Genomic DNA, 20,602 nt, shown 5'->3' with positions numbered 1-20,602 from the left:
GTTAAGGACATTGGACACCTGACAGATTCACGGGCATCAGTGTGGGCACTTTGATCAGTCCAAGCAAATAATATGGAAACTAAATCTAAGAGTCAAAATTGGCAAAGGAGGTCACTCCAAATTCCACAGCTGCCTTTCTATAACCCTCTCAGTCACAGGTATCTGCTACCACTATTGCTGTCAGTGGATGGGCTCAGAATGAGTTGCCTTGCATTCATGAGATGGATGAAGTTTGAATTCCAGGATTAAAGCAACTACTGTTCCTCTGGAAGTGCATTAGAACAATCTACCAACTTGTTCGAATCATCACCAAGCAAAACTCACCTAAAGCCAAAGAACAGATTGACACCATTCCACTTGTTCACACTAATTTGCTGCTACAGTATTTCCCTTATAGAGAAATGCTTGTTCTTCTATCTTAACAGCAAAATCCTACAACACAGAAGGCTGTCTTGGAATCAAAGGACTCTATTTATGCATAACACATTAAAATTCACCTGTTAAAATTCGATGCAATGGCAAAGTGATGTAAGTTAAGTGTGCATAGAGTAGAAAGTTTTCATCTGTTCTGTTCAGCTTCAGCCACGAGCCCACCAGAGACCGTCCCGTTCCAGATAATGACCGCGACCTCAGATTTGTCGCATTGTGCAGATCTGTAAAGGCAGAAGACAGGAAGCTTAAACTGATTGTACTTTCTGTATTTTATTGGAAGACCCAATGAAAGCTTCTGAAAGTCAAAAAAAGAAAAGCCTACTATTCACTCTCTAGAGAGAAATCACATGTACGTCACTATTACTACTATTTTTACTTTTTAAAAAATCTGTCAGATCTTGCCCAGCACAGAATTCACCATTTAGATTGAAGCTAATGAATTATAGCAGCAGCTGGCCACAGTAGTAAGCCATTAGCCACTAACAGAGCAGCCAGGAGAGGGAATGAAGCCTTTGCTACCACACTGAACAGGCAGAATCCTAACCCAGCCTTCTCTCATATACAAAATAATACAATATCCCTACAATTAAGCAGTTACTCATGCAGAAATTCACAAGTGTAACAGAAGGAAAATTAGGGATACTCAGCATTAACAAAGCCAGCTTACTGCATCCCCCAAGCCAAACCTGGGACTCTTCAGCAGTGCCATTCTTCCCATAATTAGTTTAGAGGCCCACAAATAACTTTTAAAACAAAAGGATGGTGAATCCACTGTATGCTAGAAGCAGTTTTTATAGCTTCAGGTCTCTCCTACAGACAGGAATGCACATGCCACATATTTCGAGTGCTTCTAAACTTTCCCTCTATTCCCCTGTAAAACTCAGCCCACAGTGCTAAAAGCAGATGTTGAAGTGAACACAACAATTCCGATCCAGAGTATTCAAGCTCTATCACTCATTTGTTTAAAAGTGGGTCCTGATCCACACAGAGAGGCCCTAGCAAAGGAGAAATGCATAGTGGCGGCTACTGTAGCAAGATGCATAATGACATGAGTGGAAAAAAAAAAAACCAAAATATCTGTATCTTGTTTTCCCTCCTTCCCTGTAAATGTGAATAGTCAAGCAGCCTATTCCTTCTTCCCAGACATTACCACTACGCCAAGAGCACTGTCGTGATCAGGTCAGAAGGACCCGACTCTGGTAGCTGGAATAAGTACAATTTTTTTTCTGTGTCACCCTTGCACACAGCAACAGCAAGTGAAGTGGGCCCTGTGGGCTGTTCCTGTCCACAACAGGTCTGTCTGCACAGGGGGCAGCTCTGCAGAAGCACTGGCCAGACCAAGGACACTACTGATCTTTGGACAAACAAGTTATCCTCCTCCACCCATGAGGCCAAGATGCCCCAGAATATCTCTGCTTCTACAAAACCCCATCACTAGGTAAACTGAAGTCCGCTTTCCCATTGTGAAACAAGAACTTCGCCACCACAGAGCAAACACTGGTAGCATACTCAGGTTTCTAAAATTTGTAAAGAAATCTCACTTTTTAGTCACTTCTCCTTGTAGAAAACTCATCTTTGAACAAATTAAACTTACTAGCATAAGCTGCTAAAATATTCCTCTATTTATTTTTAGGACTAGGAACCGTAAGGTCAGAACAGTTATAACTGAGACCACACTTCTTGGTATTTTATATGTGTGTTATAAAATGCCTGGAAAACCTGGAATTTGTTTACTTACATAAATACATTAGAAGGAAAAGAAAATGAAAATAATAAGAATGTTCATCATTACATTTATCATTATTAAGTACACTAAGATCAGAATGTGCAAAACAATACTGAGCAGACACTGGCACTACCTACACTGGCTGATGGATAAATGCCTTGAACTCCATTCTGTCCTGTGCAACATCCAACAGAAAAATAAGAAAAGCAGGACTCTACCCGGGAAAGCTGCCCTTCTCTCCACACGACATAGTAATTGACCAAAGGCCTACCCTTTGCCTAGTAAAACATGCTAAAAACATCTTATTTGGAAAAAACAGACATTTTCACTAGGCAAACTAAGGAAAGAGAGATGAGGAAAGGTTTCCATTGACAGAACCCTGAATTAGTTACAACTAGTTTAAGTTGCACAGAATTTGAACGAAACATTATCACCTAAGTTTGTTTTCTAAGGTGCAATTCTTTATTAGCTAAGCTGGTCCAGTACCACTGATGGGTAATGCCTTTGCTACTACAAACAGAACCTGTGATCTGGAAATTACCTTTGTGTTTATCTGTTAGCCAACAGATAGTTAGATTTTTTGGCTTTTCTAATGAATTGTTTCTAAACATATGACAAGTAGTTTTGACTTTGACATTTGTGAGTTTCCTGCCTAACAAAACTGCAATATGGTTTGATTTATACACTATATTCTGAATCAGACTCAATTTTTTATCTTGTTGCTTGTTTCATACTGAGTAACTAGCATTCAAAGGAAGAGTTCCACAAGGCATTAAACCATTATGTAAACAAATTAATTAGGTTTTCTTCTTAGAGAGTTCAGAACTGATCCAAAGCCAGCTGAAGTAAATGCCTTTTCAACAACTTTAACCAATTCTGGATCAAATCAGGGAATTCAGATAACTTGTCCATGAGAGCACACCCTAGCCCACCTAAGAGCATAATATCTGGGAAAGGGCAGGGATCTTCCCTGCTCAAGTTTCCCTCAAATGGGTCTATATAAAAGGAGGAGATAAGTTTTAAACATATGCAGGAATTGTTGGTCTTCAGCCTTCAAAAAGACACTAAGCCTGCGAACAACCCCATTTTCAGAGTGGCACTGGACTTTCTGTGGAGCTAAGTTTTTCACACTGCAAACCTTTTGGAAAATCCAGCATTGGGATCCCTTTTCATAGCTCTGTGCCCTCTCCAGACAAGTCTGTTTAGCTGATATTACTTCTCTCACCTCCACCGTCGTCATCTCTGAAGAACTCCTCACTGTCATTTGCTGAGTGGGATTTTTTCATCTCAGCAATTCGATTTCGGGGCACTTTTCTCTTGAGGGATGGGGAGAAAAAGGATGGGCGATTGTTGCGTTCTGGGGTTGGTGGTGTGCTGAAAGATGTGACCTGAAAGGGAAACAGAAGAAATGCTAGAGAAAGCTTTGTTTAAAAAGTTCTATTCTTCTAGAATCAGTCTCAAATGTGTGCCACAAGGCAGTCACGTGCAAAAATCAGAATCATGACTGGTGTCTAGCTGTAAGTTTTGTCAGAGTAGCCAGAGAATGTCAACTGAACAGTCATTTCAGCTTCAAGATGCTCATCAAGATGAAAATATTTTGATATATCATCACCCTCAATTGTTAAGTGAATAATGAAAAAAACTCCTCAGCTGATCACTTTTAACAAGGATTCATAGTCATAAGGATCAAAATTAATAATTTAGGCACCAAGAATGTCTAATCTTATTTTTGCATGTTGAAATTCAGAATACTTAATATGCTAAGAATATGTGTATTGGACAGACTAAAAATTTGCATCTTTTTTTTTTTTTGCAAACACAAGGCAGTAGTTTCCCTGCTTAGAAGAACGCCACATGGGATCACTGTGAAAGGTCACAGTGTCTTTGTGAAGCAGGGTCACAAGGCAATTACTTAGCCCAAGATGCTGACGCAAAAGTGAAGTCAATGTACAATTATGTGTATATCATATTTCAATACAGGATTGAGAAAAACAAGTTGAGATGCCCCTGATTATTTGGTTTGTCTAAGCGATGATAACTACAAGGATATAATTGTCTATGGCGAAACACAGGTTAGGGATGAAACTATAAAGACACCCTTCTTTCAGAGCAGTAGTTGCTCTTGAGTAAACCACAATTATAGTCAACCATACCTTTTTCAGAAATAATTGAAATGCAGTGCTTATGCACTGGTTTTGATAGTAATATTTTAATAGTTTCATTCAAAATTTAAAAAAAGGGATAACTACTTTGCTAATGGAGGTAACTTCTATCTCATCCTTCCTTCTTCACACAGTTAATTTAACAATCCCATAACTCTCCCTGAGATGACACCTGATATTGCTCACATCTGTCAATACAAACAAAGGAGGGAGGTGATATGTGAGTGAGGATGACAGTCAAGCCAGGTTGGTGTTGCACTGCAGAAACACTCTGTGTCATCCCTCTATCATTAACACTACAAAAAAAAAAGTAGAGGCACCCAACTAATCCTCTCTTTAGTGCATTTGAGCTCTGATTTGTGCTTGTCTCTATTTTTAATCCTGTAGCCATTTCATATCACACCTGGAGGGAAAAACAGAAACAGACAAATCACCATTAAAACTATTAGCAAAAAGCAATCATCATGTACTATCAAATCTATTTTGACACCTTCCAGTTGACACTCAAAGTCCTGGAGCCAAAAGATCAGGAAGTCCCTCCAGGCCATATCTCTACGGCAAGCACATACAGTTAACAAGCTCTATGCTGGCAGCTCATTTTGCCTTTTAGGAAGCCAGAAACTAAAATCACACATCTTGCATGAAGATGTTCAGAAGCAGTCCTTCAGACCTTTAAGCTACAGAGGTTAGCTATGTTACACAGGAAACCAGACTAGAATCCATCAGGAACTACCCAGCCCAGGTCAGGACACATCTGTGAAGGTATTTTGAAGACATGTTGCCTAATCCCCCTTAACTAGGTAAAATGCTTTAACGGAAAACAAGGCTCAGGACTGAATAAGGGCCAAGTCAGCATCTATGGACTGATTCTATTGGTATTTTACTGCACTTGCATTAAAATTAAGCATATGCATAAATATGGTACTGCATCTAGATCCACAATCTTTGCTTTAACATTATACAGGCTTCACATGGACAGCATTCATCAGTGGCAAAATCCCCCAACAGTACCATTTCCTATGAGGTTTAGCAAGCAACCTACATAATATACAAATTCCACATTTCTAGGTAAATCCTATCTTGTACAGAAATGGAATCTATTAATTTTCATAGAAAACAGGCAGAATCATCATCTTCCCTGGAATCAACATTGCTGTTGTTTCAACAAAACACTCCTCCAGAAGTATGAGTCATCCAGTCATCTCTGTATTCAGTATTTCCTCAAGGGAAACTGTGCTAAAAATCCATCTGCATATACTGAATATGTTAAAAATATACACAGGCAAACCTAAGTTCAGAACCTTGATGTGAGTTAATCCCAGCTTCAGTCCGCCTACTGGCTTTGGAACAAAACATGTTAATACTTAACCTTAAATCAGTATTTCTGCCTGCTACTTACTCTCTCATGCACTGGGGATTCTGGATTTGAATCTTCTTCTGTCCCATACGGTGAAGTGTCACCAGTAGAAACTCTACTCACTGCCATCTCTGCATGTCCTTTCCCTTGTGGCCCTTTCATTCGGACAAACTCCATGTTGTTGTATTTATAAAAGCCAAAAGACATTCTTTGAGCCATCTTAGCTGCAACGCTCACCTACAATGCATCAAGACAGGAGAGAAAACCATGCAATAAAATCTCCATGTTTCAAAAAAATAACTTTCTCTGAAAGCAGTTATCTAAGTCAAAACCATAGGGGATAATGATCATTATCTTGATTCTTAAGAAGCACTTTAAGCTGGAAGGGCTTCCAAAAGGGAAGCAATTTTACAGATACAAAACCAAAGGCTCAGAGAAGAATCAACTCCTTCAGCTATCCAAAAGGCAGAGTTACCCAATGGCACGTTGAGATAAACCAAAAGGTTTTTATCCAGACGCACACAACGTGGCACACCAGAGCACAAGCAGGCACGTGCACAACACAGCCTGTGCAGGGACACTCGTTTAAGTCCAAAAAGCAATAGACACACACACACGAGATGCTTCAGACTAGCAAAGTGTACTGCACAATTCTGGCACTACTTTGTGGCAAGTCAATTCAGACATCTGTGTGTCCACACTGTCGAGGCCAAAGCATAAAGAACCAGTCCCCATGCACAACTAACCTGCATTGCATTGCTCACCGCAAAACCTTGACAGCTTTTGAACCCTCTCAACAGACAGAAGGGCTCAATTTCCAGTTAACACAACTGAACTGAAAACTGAACTGAGAACTGAAAAAAAGGAACAGACCAATATGAAACCTGTCAAGGTTTTGCCAAGGGAAATAAGAAGGACTTATCCGTAAGTTTAAGTGGTTTATCGCAACTTTCAGCAGTTTATCGCCTGAAAGGGCCAAGATGCTCATCATGTAACACAACTCATAATTGTGCTAAGAATTAATACAGACACAACTGAAATCAAGTAGCCTTCAAAAGCATAGAGAGATTGCTTCTGTTCTGTTATAAGAATGATAAAATTTCAAGTTTTGCCTTTGTCCATAAATGAATATTTGAAGAGCTAACAATTTTATTTCATCTAACAAAACAATGTAAGTAGCTGTGTGGTCAAACAGGACATTCCTAGGCTATGAAGTGACTTTACCACATCAAATCTTGTCTTTCCACTGCAGGGCTTCCTTCTTATGTTGTCTTTAGTGATTCTGTATTCCCATGTGTTTTAATAAGCCACCAGCTGATTGCGTGAGGCCGTAAGATGATGGTGGGACAGAGAAGCAATTTCAGTTTCATGTTCTCTTGAAAAACTGCTAGAAGAGTATAACTACTCACATTCAAAACAGGGAGAAGGGAAATTATTCATGACCTCTCCTGACAAGGGTAGGAACAAAGGGAAATGAATTTTACAGTCACAGCAGATACTGTGGGGATTTTTTTCTTTGTTTTTTAAAAATCTCTCAGGACTGTCTTTATAACAAACTGTTTGAGAATGTTATTGGCTCTCACACTCTCTTGACTTCAGCACTAAGTACTGAATTTGAAGTGGAAAGTCCTGGCATTTCTTATTTCTGTGGAAAAGCAAAGAAAGTGTCTTTCTGTGACAGTGAAACTACAGTAGTCTTTTGAAAACAGCCATTAGTACAAAACATACTAAAGAAAAACAGATTTTACATATAGCAAAGTAGTTACCAGAGTTTAAAATCTCCATGCAAAACATGCCTTCTCTGAAGTAACTAGAAGCATCTATGACCTTTCAAAGAAAACAGACTACCAGAACTCTGTTACTCAGATTCATTCCCACGTCACATCCTTAACAACTTATCAACTTTACTCCTTTTGGCAAACACCAGAGTAATATATCCTGATCTGAATGTGCTCAGCTGTCCAAGCCAAAAGCATTAGCTTTCAGGTAACTTTCAAAGCCAAAAAAGACAGGCTACAATGCAGATGATCTAACAGGACAAAAAGCTAACAGCCTCAGCAGCAAAGAAAAACTGTGGTCAGAGTATCATTGTGGCAAAGGATGTTGTCTTTCAGAAGCACCTTACCCTGTTGTCATAGACCTTCTTGAGTGCTTCATAGCGGATGGACCCCTGAAAAATGACCCCTTGGAAGGTGTTGCTTTTGTCACTGGCCACCAGCTCCACACAGACCATTTCTCCTTCTCCCACAGTCATGTCACTGAAAACCTGCCAGAGATGCAAGATGAAACACTTCAAGTCAAACTGCAGCTGTTAAAGTTCAAATATATACAGATTCCCATGATTCCTTTTAGGCTCAAGGCAGTTTCAATGTAAATGGCAGAAAGCAAGGGAGCCATATGCTCCACCCCAGCCTTTCAACAGAGCAGACTTCAGGCAGTGCGCACTGTAAATCATGTGTTGAGATAAGCAGCTCTCACAACAGCCTGTCTTGCTTTAGGTCATCAGGAAGACAGATGCTAAAATCCAGCTTTAAGCTCAGATTTCAAACATTAAAGAGAAAGGTCAAATAAAATAAGATAAAGATTATCGAAGATAACCCTCAATTAGCCAAGAATATTTGTTCAAAAGGTTCAAGAAAACAGCTAAGCAGGACATAACACTAGGATAGAACAAAACTCTGCTGCTGCTGCAACAAGGAACTCACCTCTTCAAAACTGTCAATCATGAAGAAAATGTTGGGGTAGCTGATCTTTGACTCCTCTCCTTTACTGTCCATCGGGTGTTTGCTAGGAGACGCAAACACTTGCTGAGAAAGATACAGGAAAAAAAAACAACAACCATCTTCTCAGTTTAATGCACTCAGGAATGGGTGCACCGAATTCAAGGCAGGCAATATCAAAACACCACAGTCAGCCACCATTTTCACTTACCCAAGAGATGCTGGACATCTTGCAGGCAAAGCTGAGCTGGTTTCTGACTATAGCCTGTTTTGCAATAGTGACAACACTTGTGAAATCATTGAGTTTTCACATGCAAGTTATCAAATACTAGCTGCCCTACAGTAAATGTCCCTGTGTATGTACCTGACCTCTCACCATCCTACGGTGTCCTCCTTTTCATTAACAGAGAAAACCACTTTGAGCTGCCTTTAAGTTACTGCAATACGCTGCAAAGTAAAAGCACACACAGCAAGAACATTACTGTGAAGTAGCTGACCTAACACTATTTGCTTGTACAGTTAATTTCATTGTTATTGTTTGCCTAGTACTACCATAAGATCAACATCTCTCAGTAATGGGAAGCATGGCCCTCAGGAGGACAAGTACTTGATTTTTCATCCTCATCTTCTGCTTCTCTTTCTTTCTCTATCCACTGTGCTTCCTCTTGCACATTCCTCCCTCTGATACAGTTCCTGAACTCCTTTGGTCACTTCACTCCTCAAAACAAACTATGTTTAAATAGCTAAAGGCTTTAGATTTTATCATTCCAACAAGGTAAAGCAGGTAAAGGGGAAGAAGAGTTCATACCAAGTAACTTTATTTGCTTCCACCTCTGTTTACAAACAAAGATTTGAATTAAAGAAACCTGTCAAATATTAGCCCACTGTGAATGCGTTGAAAGCTCTGAATCTTCCCAGACTGTCAGGCTTGTGATACCCTTGCTACAAACCATTCAACACAAAATATGACCAAGGGTAGGATGTTAGATATTCAGGAGAGGGTTGCTTTTCCTTATCTGTACTTATGAAGCCTACATACACATTTAAATACAGATTATTAAAAAGAAAGGTTGCTTCATAACAAGACACAGCATTAGAAAGTTAACAGGACTCCCCAAAGATGACACCTGCACCAACGCCTGAAACAAAGACATCTTCCAGGCACCCTTGTCCTCATGCCATCCAATGTAAAGCAAAAACAACCCCCAAACTCATCTCCAGTCAGACACACCTGAGGAAAATACAGTTTGTAGAGATCTTATTGTCAAGCCAGGAGAGAATCAATGTAGTCTGCAGAATAATTTAGCAGAAAGTCAGCTTTTTTACACTGGTTTCATGCCTTAGGTACTCTACTGGTATGAACACAGAAGCTTTGTCATAGGTTTGGAACAGCACAGCAAGTCCTATGCCTGAATAGGGCTTCCACCTATTCAATATCTGGCTGCACACCGAAATGACAAACATACGCTTTCTACAGCAAGAACCATCAGAGCAGTAATACAGATCCCAAAAAGTTGGCTTTTGTTCATTTAGAACTCAGAGCCCCAATGGTTCATGTTACAATCAAATGCCCTACTGCAAACATGCTTTCCACAGTATATAGAACTGCCGTTTCTCTCTCCATAGCTCAACTCCATGATGTTGAAATGTTACTAGTATGTACTGGTAAGTTTTAATGTGTGCTGAGTTTCTCCTAGAAAAAGGGAGACAAAAATTTATAAGCAGTCCCACAGTACTAGCCTCTAGGAATGAGGAACAGAAAACCTCCTCCCTATTCTGAACACTGCTCACACACAGTGACAGCAGGTCCCTCATCCTCCTCATCCTAGTTTTCAAATCTGCAAGTAATATTTACAGATTTTTCCCAAAAGAATTCTGTAGTTGTTAATTGGGGGTGAAGTTTGGACTAGTAAACAGTGGAAAAAGCAATAAGAAATAAAAGGCTTACATCAGTGGTGTAATGTGGTGTCTCAACAGCACCAGAAGAAGGGAATTATGCGCTTAACTAATGCAAATTACAAATACAATAATCAGTGTCGCTACTTTTCTTTGTAGGCAAAGCAACAATTGTTTTAAAATGGTAAAACAAAATTAAAGAATTGAAGAGCACTGGTTTATTTTAGGTAATACCATGCAAGCAGCTGAATGAGCTAAAGGAATGGAAATACCTGGGAGAAACAGCCTTTTAAAGGCAAAAGGAGCCTTTTAAAGAAGAATTTCTGCCAACTAGGAGAAATAGTTGCAAGATCTGCTGAAAATTGGGTGAAGAAGCCTGGGGTTTCTTGTTTCTATCCCCTCTGTGCTTATTCAGTTTCCTCCACTATGCTAAACCCTGGCTTAACTGTATGCTGCACACAAGGACGTAACAAAAGCCTTCAGTGTGGAGACGGAAGGAATGAGCAGTTTAAGAGAGAAAATAAGAATATCATAAAACAACAAAAAGATAAATTGGTAATCAGTAAATTGTCTACCATTTAATAGCCCTCCATTACAGATTTACCCTGAAGGCTTCTCGTAACTCAGGTCTCATACAATTTCATGTTTACCCTCAGAATGGTTAACAGTTGGGCATACTCCCCATCCAGGACCCCCCTCCCCCCAAAAAATCCAGTAGGCAAAGATATAAATCTTGAAAGCATGTCTTTAGAGTTTTTTTGAGAGGGTCTATAAAGGACACTTAGATCTCTCCTTTAGATGACTGGCAGGAAATGCCACTAGACAAAGACTTGAGATGCTTCACAAGGATGCATCTGTCAGAACACAGCCTGAGAACCATTGCCATGGTTTTGACAGAGTTTTTAGGATTAGGTAATACTGGATGCCAACATCTTATCCACAGTAACAGCAGGGTAATCTCACCTGAGATTTCTTTTTGTGAATGTGAATATCTCCTCCATCGGAGCGTGTGCACACAGCACATGTCACCACATAATCCAGCTAAAACAGGGCATCAGAAAGAGGAAATAAAGGTTTAGAGTTAGAAAAACAAAACATTCATGTGCATGACACAGAACACATTCTGTCTTAGTTTTTTTAGCTGTCTGGCTAAAAAGTAAGATGCTTTGGTATTGCTGTTTTCTTTATTCTATTTGCTACCTTTTTGAAAAGGGAAAAATAGAAATGCTAATGAACAGAAGCAACACATTAGAGAGTTCAGAAACCATTAATGTAGCCTGCCAAGTAATCTGAAAAAACTTGTAAGGAGCAAGCATGATAGCAATGCCCAGCTGTAACAGCATCTCTGAGTTCTGACTGTAGCAAATGGATTCTGGTTTTATCCAGCATTAAATAAAGGCGGAAACTGCTCTCTGCAGAGAAGTTCTGCAACGAGACTTTCGGGAGGAAGGAGAATGAAAACAATTTATTTTGCAGGACATGTGCAATGAGCCAGCAGTCTCTCATCCCAAGATCATAATCAACAAAACTTTTAAGGGATTTCAAATGACTATAGTAATGTTCAGCTTCCCTAAGCACCAATGTAACATACACAATAACTAAACAACCTAGGAGTTAATTAAAGAAATAATTTGTGCTAGCTTCATGTTTCCACCAACATAAAAAAAAAAGTTTTATTAAAGTTCTGATGTCAAGAACAGCAAACTCCCAGTGTAACACATAACACCTTTACCGCATTTCCACTTAGCAGTTCCCTCTTTTAGCTGCACCAGTATTGTGAGCTCTAATGGAACTCTTGCTTGTCTAACAGTCTCATTCACTCTCAAAAACTATTAAACTTGACAAAGCCTTCCATTTTGCAAAACTTTGTTACAGAGTATAAAATTCAACCCAGCTCTACTGGATAAAGTCTTCTGAGGAAAGCTATAGGACTCTACTGAGAAAGAATAAACATCTCAGTTTATGTTAATTTAGACTCTGAAAGGCCAAATTAAAGCCATGTTTTCTTTATAGCCTCCAGAAGTCTTCAAATCCCCCAAGCTAGGGAGGAAAGGGAACAGATCAAAGCCTACCCTGGAACCTCTCTATCATAAATAGCCCATGAAAATTATATAAGCATCACTGTTACCTTCTGCAGGATGAGGTTCAAATAGACGCTCTCTTCCCAGTCAATGTCGGGGTCTCCCAGGCCAGGAAGCTTCTTAGAATCTCTCCGGTAAACTTCAACTTCAACCTGCTAAGAAAATATGACATCTCCTTGAAAAATATTACTTAAAGGTACCTATAGGCAAACCTAAAATTGACACCAGAAGCTGCGTGTTGCATAGCTTCCTGCTATAGTTTTCTGCCAGGATGGGATTTTGCTGACCATGCAAGGTCAGCCCTCATGGAAGGCTTTGTGTGAAGATGGAGGGACCGGAGATGTGAAGGAGAACAGGTGAGAAAGGCAGGTCTGTGCAGATGAATCTTGGTTTTGGACAGCAGCTTCGTTAATTGAAATTAATAAAATAATGATTTTTTTTTTATTGGCAATATAATCACACAAACTAATGAGAGTTACTGTAAAAAACTAAGACATGAACAGCTGAGGGAAATAATCTAATTCAAATTCCTCTCCAAATAAACAAAGGTGGTATTTGCACTTTCATGCCTAAAAGCACATCACATTTGCAAGATTCCGAAAATACCCTGTGCAACAAAAGCTGCCCTGTCTCTGAAGGAAAGATGCAGCAAGAGGACAGGGTGAAGGCAGGACTGAGTAACTGCAGGGTAAAACTGACAGCTCCAACTAATGCCAGAGTAAGAGAGCTCAAGTGCTCAGCAGACATCACCTCAGTCTCTTTTGCCTCCATATCCACAGAGCCTTTACTTTAATCCAGCCAGAGTTTAATGGTCTCTTAACAATAAAGTTTAAACCTCCCTTTGCAGAAGCTGGCCACTTACGTTTTCTGCTGGTGAAATTCAGTTCACACTGAACTACTTCTCACCAGCAACTACAAAGCCATTGCACAACACCTCTTTCACAGAACACTCCCCCCACTCTATCACAGATAATGATAAAAAAGGGCCTCTCTTTAATCATTTTTTCCCTAACCACTAATTTAGGGTAGGATTCCCAGGCGGTACAAGTGCACCATCAGTGCATAGTGGATCCCCATGAACTACTGCCATGGCTGTTCCCTTAGCCACGTGCTTAAGCCACAAGGTATGATAAAAGAAATTATTTTAGGGAATTCAGTTTTTTTGCCAGGCAATAAAGTGCACGGGGTACAGTTCTCTGTTCAACAGGTCAAACCCAGCAGGACAAGGCGACCTCTTTCCAGAGAGAAAGGAACCATCAGCAGCCAGAAGCGACAGAGGCAGGCAGGACTCCTCTGAACCCAGAGAAACAGAAAATGGGACTTCCAAATGTTCTCCATGGCGCTGGCATCTGCTGGACATGTTTTGCAGCTCCTGCTCATGCCCAGGTAAGCATCCTCAGTGAGCGTCAGGGGAATAAACCATCCCTACCCAGCACTAGGGCAATAGTTACACCAAGAAGCCAGTGTTTGCTTCAGCAGCCAGTTGTTTTGGATGCCTTACTTCCCACACTACCAAAGCATCTGCTTTATAAAAGTGCCTCGCCAGGGCACTATAACAAGCAGCACGACCGCTCCTCATCTGACTCATAATACACTTCACAGTGTAAGCACTCAAATTACGAGTTACTTTTGAAAAAAATCTCACCCTTATCTCATGAAGACATCTATCTGCAACACCCCTTTTACTCATTTCTAAACAATTCTTCCAGAAATAGCATCCATAAGGCATCTTGGCATAAAGCAAAGTGCTAAATTTGGGTGGCCAAAACAAACAGCACTTTCCAGGGGCTCCATTTCCCTGCAAGTGCTGTAGCTCACAAATCAATCTCAGCTACCGTCTACTGCCATGGTGAAGGTGGCCATGTGATATTACGTGAAATAAATCAACAAGCTTGGTTCAACTCATAGCAAATGATCCCATTGTCACTGGCACACTGTGCAGCCTCAGGCATGGCCAAGGATGCAGGAAAGCCTGGGCATTACTTCATTCGGACCCTGCAGCCACCTATTCAGCATTAGCCAATAAAGGAGCCATCCAAATCAATCACTAAAAAACCAAAACAAAACCAAAACCAAAAAAACCACCTCATACAAGGAACTTTAAACACAATTTTCAACCATTTCATACAAGTCACGTCAATCACTATTGTTTAAAATCAGCAACCTAAACTCCTTGGCAGGCTGACCTAATTTGTCCACATCCCTAGGATGCAGGCTCAGCATCTGTATGCTTATCTTCCTTACGTCCCAAGAACATAAAATAAAAACCTGAATGTTTACAAGACCCATTACTCAGGTTCCTTATGTGCAAAAGAACTGAAGTGGTAAGATCACATAAACACTGTGAAGTAGCTACCTTTAACTGTCATGAAGGGATTTTCTTTATTTAACTCAAAATAAAAAAGACAGGGGATAAGTACTAACCTTTTATATTTAAGTGAATCATTTCAAGTAAATGTAGGCATTTGGGATTGACAGCACGGGAAACAGAAGACCAATGTGTTTGCTGTTCTGACCTCTAAGTGTTCGGACATCAATAAACAGAGTGCTGTCAAAATCTCAAGGAGTTCCCAGTAATAGAAACCATTATGTGAGTTTAGGTAAGTCAGTGTTGCCAGTGCTGAGCACAGCGCTTCTTAAATGAAGAGAAACACCTTCCCTACAAACGTGTTGCTTTATATTTACAGAGAAATCACATGGCAAATGTGAGACTAATTTTTTATGTATACATATAAAACAGTATATATAGAAGTATATATAAATTTTTTAAAATATAATTTCTTAGTACACCTCATACTTTTCATCAGAACACCAGTTTGTGATATTCTAGGCTTGATTAATGTTGTTAAGTTTGGCCTTCCAGAGTTAAGAAATGTTATGGACTAGAGAACATGCTGTATTTCAGACAGCTGAGTCCTCCCAAGAAAACAAGTCTGTCTCGGTCAGGGATCCAGGAGACACTGGATCTTTTTCCAGGTCTGCCGCTGATTCACTTGGCCATGCCTCACCTCTATGCTTGTTCATCTGGCTTTAAATTAGATGTGCCTTCCTGCAAGTGTGAAAATTTATTAATAGAAAGAACTATGTAAATGCTAATTATTTATTCCCAGTAAAATCCAAAAGTCAGTCTGGGTATTTCCTCATTCAAGTCAAGATGATGGCCCTTCTACAGTTTCAGCAAGCTGAAATCCATTCTGCCACCTTTATATATAAGTTTGCAGGAGGTTACTGAGCTAAGGCTGTAAAGGAGAATTACATCAGCTAGGACAACCTCCTACATGCCACAGACATTTTATCCTGTTAATTCTTCACAAAACCCAGTCAATCACATTTGACTAGACAGTGCCTGGGAAAATACCTTCTTTTGAGAACTCATTCCAAACATTAATCATCCTCTTGGCTGAAAGTGTGCAACTTCATTTAATTCAGCTGCTTTCCTTTTGTCAGCCTCTGGTTCTTGTCATGCTTATTTCCACTGTATTAAGAAGCTCTCTAATACCCAGTTTGGGGTTTGGTTTTTTTGTAGGTTTTTTGTTTGTGGGTTTTGGGGTTTGGTTTTTTTTTTTTTGGTCATTTATTAATCTTTCAGACAAACCAGACAGAATTCCTTTAGGAGATCTCATAGCAGGGCAGCTCTGCAGATCTTGTGCTCTTTTTGCATCCTTGGTATTTCACCAGTACTGGAGGTTTTCCAGTACCAGCACAGTGCTGGTGGACACGCTCTTGCTGCTCCCTCAGGACTGCACTTTTTCTGCACAGCAGCATGTTCTTATGCTAAATAAATTGTGCTCAGGGCCTTGCCTATCCTTTCCAGAGCCTGTGTGCACTCCTGGCAGTGAAGTATTGAATTACACTAACAAATGGATCCGTATTTCCCAGGGATCACACTGCGCAGTCCAATGGCCATGCCCTCATCACAATCTATGCACCACCAACGTGTGTCATCCACAAATCTGAATCCACTGAAATTTTATAATCCCAGTCACTGGTCCCTGCAGAACCCCCTTACAAACACCTCCAACCGATGTTGTTCCACCTCACCCCTGCTAGCCAGGACCCTCGCCGCCATTCTGCTTTTCCTCTGCTCGTTTATTTTCCACGCGTGGCAAACGTTGTGGCTACCTTCTGACACAGCTGTCACATACTAGTCAAACTATGGTCCATCTCTAGAACTTCATGGGCTTCTGTGCCGCAATGCCTGTGCCTAGTCTGGAGTGACACCAGAGGTCCTGGAGAGCCCCACAACTACTTCTGCCCGCAGCTGCTCCCACAAGGAGCACACGTCATTACAGGAACTGTTGGCAGGAGCTATCGTCCGCACAAAACCTAAGTGCAAAGGAGCAAAGCATCTATGAACACTAATGTATTTTATTCATAGAATTATGCCTTTTGGAAATGAATATATTGTGGACTATCTTCACGAAAGAAATCAAATCACACAAAATCTCAGATCTTGAACTGGAAGCCAATACAATGGATATGCTAGTTGTATAGTTATAGAGAGCTGGAACATTTTTAACATAAAAACCAAAGAAAACCATCTGAGATCCCAGTGAACAGCACTTTTTCCACCATGCCTACTTGTTCCCCAAAATTTCCCATAGATGATTTATCCTTTTGATTTATATTAATAAACATGGACACTAATAAATAATAAATAATTAAGAAACACAGGCCATTTAGCACCCCTTCTAAAAAAACCCCTTAATTCAGGAGAGAATTAATTCAATACAGTTCCCAAGGCATTACAGCTATTTGATGAAACCTGTGGGAATTTAAAATCTCCTTGTTTGCACATCTTAGCACATAAGCCTTTGAAAAACTCCTGAAAATAAACCTACAGTCAAAATCGATACAGGCTGTCAGCTGGGCAACACAGAAAGAATGAGGTAATAAGAACAGGGTTTACAAGAAACACTATTTTGTTGGCATTCAGAAGCCACCCAAAAAAAGGACACTCAGGTTTTCTATTAAAAAGAAGTCTAATGGGATTACAGGTCTATCTAGTAATAGCACCATTTTTCAGGATTTTTTTCAGACCACAGTCACTAAAAAAACAATAAAGGGAAGGGGGATGAACACGAAAAGGGGGAGGACAAAGACACAGTGAACAAAATTCAGGACTTTTTCCACAATACAAGTTCAGCGAGGAAATACTCCTATTGTCTCCAGAGTCAGCTGCAATACAGAGACTGAAATTTGATTTTTAGGATTTTACATTGACAGGTTTGGTTCAAAAGATCATGAAAAATCAGCAAAAGAAAAAAGTTTATTTCAAAAACGGATCCATCTTCTACAAAAGCAGAATCATTGCCCTGTGTGTGCTCACCAGTGAACAGTTTTAAAAGCTCCGATCACACAGGGCATCCAACTACTGTGAAGCCTAGTGACTTTCAACACTAGAAGAATCTTTTTCACATTTATCCAATGTATTTCCTTTTACTAGTCTTCCCTGTAGCAAAAAGGCATAATTCCACAATGGTATCTTAACTACTAATCAAATTAAATGGTCCTTCTAAATTCACTGACCAAATGAACTGATGCACTTCACCCCCATGCTTCAGATCCACCCCCAAACACAGTCCTAGTTTCTTCTGCTCTTTTCTTGTGCATTATCTGCCAGCCACTTGTTTTACTTCCTCCCACTTTAACAATCTCTTTTCAGGACCAAAGTACCTTTAAGTAAACTATGTAACCCAGATGGACATTAACAGAGTACATTGGTATTACCAGCAGCACAGCATGTCTCCATTTTCCAGACAACACTTTACTCTGGGACACCTAATATTTTATACCTCCACAGGCACTTATTTAAGCACCTAATCACATAGGTGGGAGGTTTGTGTGGCATCCTGTCCCCTCACCCCAGCAACTAAACCCATAGCAGTAGGAAACCAGATAGCTTTGGTACCGGTACCCAGGTAGCTGCAACAGCACGAGCCTGGCACAACTCAGCAACTCGAGCTGTTAGCTTTTCTTGTGCCATTTCAGCAGCTTCACATGCAGCAGCAGCACCACCACAGCGTGAAGCTGGAAGTAAGGGGTTGTTTCACAGTCTGCAGCCAGTCACAGATACACACACACCCCATCCAGACCCTCTCCAAGCAAAGGCGTTTGTTCTCCAGGATTGAGGGCATCAGAAGAGCCCCTCCGTGCAGGTGTGATACTCAGCTGCTTTCCTATCAGACTCGTATATAATTGATACATACCATGCTTCACACAGCACAAGTCGTTTAGTTATAAATTTGGACTGTGGAAGATTACATTTTAACCAGTATAAACAAACACAATAAAATTTTTCTCTTAGGGAAATGAAAGATGTCTTTAAGAAAACAGAGAAAATATTTAAAGCACAACAAAGAAGTGGTACTAAATGCTACACATCAGCCATCAAGCAATGTCAGAATAAAAAAAAATTAAATTATATTTAGCTATAACTGCAATGTTAATGTAAGTTCTAATTTGTGCTGATTTTGGCTTGGACAGAGTTAATTTTTTTCAGAGTAGCTTGTATGAGGCTATGTTTTGGATTTGTGCAGGAACACAGGGATGTTTCAGCTACTGCTGAGCAGTGCTCACACAGAGTCAAGGACTTTCCCCGCTTCTCACACTGACCTGCCAGCGAGCAGGCTGGGGGTGCATAACAAGTTGTGAGGGGACACAGCTGGGACAGCTGACCCCAGCTGACCAAAGGGGTACCATACCTATACCACAGGACATCATGTTCAGCATATAAACTGGGGGAAATAAGAGGAAGGGAGATATTTGGAGTGATGGCGTTTGTCTTCCCAAGTTAACATTACACGTGATGGAGCCCTGCTTTCCTGGGGATGGCTGAACACCTGCCTGCTGATGGGAAGTAGCGAATAAATTCCTTGCTTTGCTTGCCTTCATGGCTTTTACCTATTAAACTGTCTTTTTGTCAACCCACGAGTTTTTTTACTTTCACCCTTCCGATTCTCTCCCCCACCTCACCGGGGGGAGTGAGTGAGTGTCTGTGTGGTGCTTTTGCTCGCTGGGTTTAAACCACAACAATTTACATTCCCAAAATGAGCAGAACATGAAAACCCCTTTTCTTTCTGCATCCTTTGAACACACACACACACACACACACACATTATAATTAATTTTAAACACTTCATATAGCACCAGCAGAGCGAGACAGTTTATGGGTGCAAAGGAGAAAGAATTTATCACTAGAGCAGCTTTTTATTAGAACTGGATAGACAGCAAGAACAAATTTTGGGGCATAAGCAGTCATCTTTGCCTCCTTCTGCCACAAAAACTAATCTATTTTCCCCCAACCTACACAAAGACATCAATTCTCGCTCCCAAACCTCAGCTCTCCAGTAGCCTGAAAATATAGTACCTTCAACGGATTCTCAAAACCCGATGTACTTGTGGACTTCTGCATCATCCCCATGACTAATGCCACCAAGGCTATCATTGATACAAATACATTTTGGAGGCAGCAATCAAGCTGTGATAAGCTACCGGAATGCTTAGAAGAATCCTAAAAAAGGCATTAAGAGAAAAATCCAGGTCCTCTGATAGAAGTGGACCTCTATTAGAATGCAAATGACAAAGGGCATTAACTTTTTGTGTTTTACTTTCACTGTAGCTCTGAAACACTTCAAATCCCAATAGGCTTGCTCCTAACAATGTTAACTAAAATTAAAAAACAAAAAACACATGCACCCCCCTTATAACTTTCAGAATATTATTTAATTTAAGGATGCAGCAACCCTAAGTTTTGAATCAGCCTCCCAAATGTTTCAAGCTAATTTATACACTGATGATGGGAAGAGGAAGGGTTATATTGATTTCTACATCTAAAAAAAAAAGTATTACTTTTAAATCAATAAGCTCCATGACCCTGATTTAATGCAGAGCACTCTGCTCTGCTCTGAACATTTTATGGTATTTTTACCAGCAGGTGTCAAGTCTGAGATTAGCAGATATTAGATTCATTCTGAGACAAAGATACCCAGTACCAGAAAAGGGTTTGTGTGCATTGATTCCTGTTCATGTTCCTCCTGGAGAGGGAGTGGAGGTAATAAATAAAAAAAAGGAAATGTGGAAAATAAGACTGCTGCCTGAAACCCAGCAGCAATACCTATCTGTGTGAGAAATGCTAAAATCTTTGCAATGTCTCTGGCTTTAGCAACTCCTCCAGCTCATCAGAGCAAGGCTGGCTGCACACAGACTGACCTGCCAAAAATCTGCCT

The 20,602-nt window shown here is 40.3% G+C and overlaps 1 protein-coding gene across 1 annotated transcript in view; it reads right to left on the bottom strand.

Annotated features, from left to right (window-relative positions):
- The window catches only part of KIAA0930 (KIAA0930 ortholog), a 35,448-nt gene that overhangs the window by 2,999 nt on the left and 11,847 nt on the right, over positions 1 to 20,602 (bottom strand). The window contains exons 2-8 of the mRNA XM_010072358.1: positions 12,422 to 12,529; positions 11,257 to 11,334; positions 8,383 to 8,484; positions 7,803 to 7,943; positions 5,720 to 5,914; positions 3,384 to 3,546; positions 498 to 653 (exon numbers count right to left, since the gene is read on the bottom strand). Of these exons, the coding sequence (XP_010070660.1) occupies positions 498 to 653; positions 3,384 to 3,546; positions 5,720 to 5,914; positions 7,803 to 7,943; positions 8,383 to 8,484; positions 11,257 to 11,334; positions 12,422 to 12,529 (943 nt within the window). The remainder of the gene's footprint in view (positions 1 to 497; positions 654 to 3,383; positions 3,547 to 5,719; positions 5,915 to 7,802; positions 7,944 to 8,382; positions 8,485 to 11,256; positions 11,335 to 12,421; positions 12,530 to 20,602) is intronic.

The sequence above is a fragment of the Pterocles gutturalis genome, unplaced genomic scaffold (genome assembly GCF_000699245.1).
Source record: "Pterocles gutturalis isolate BGI_N339 unplaced genomic scaffold, ASM69924v1 scaffold5802, whole genome shotgun sequence".
Lineage (NCBI taxonomy): Eukaryota > Metazoa > Chordata > Aves > Pterocliformes > Pteroclidae > Pterocles > Pterocles gutturalis.
Note: the sequence above shows the minus strand (reverse complement) of the source record. Positions and strands in the feature narration are given on the sequence as shown.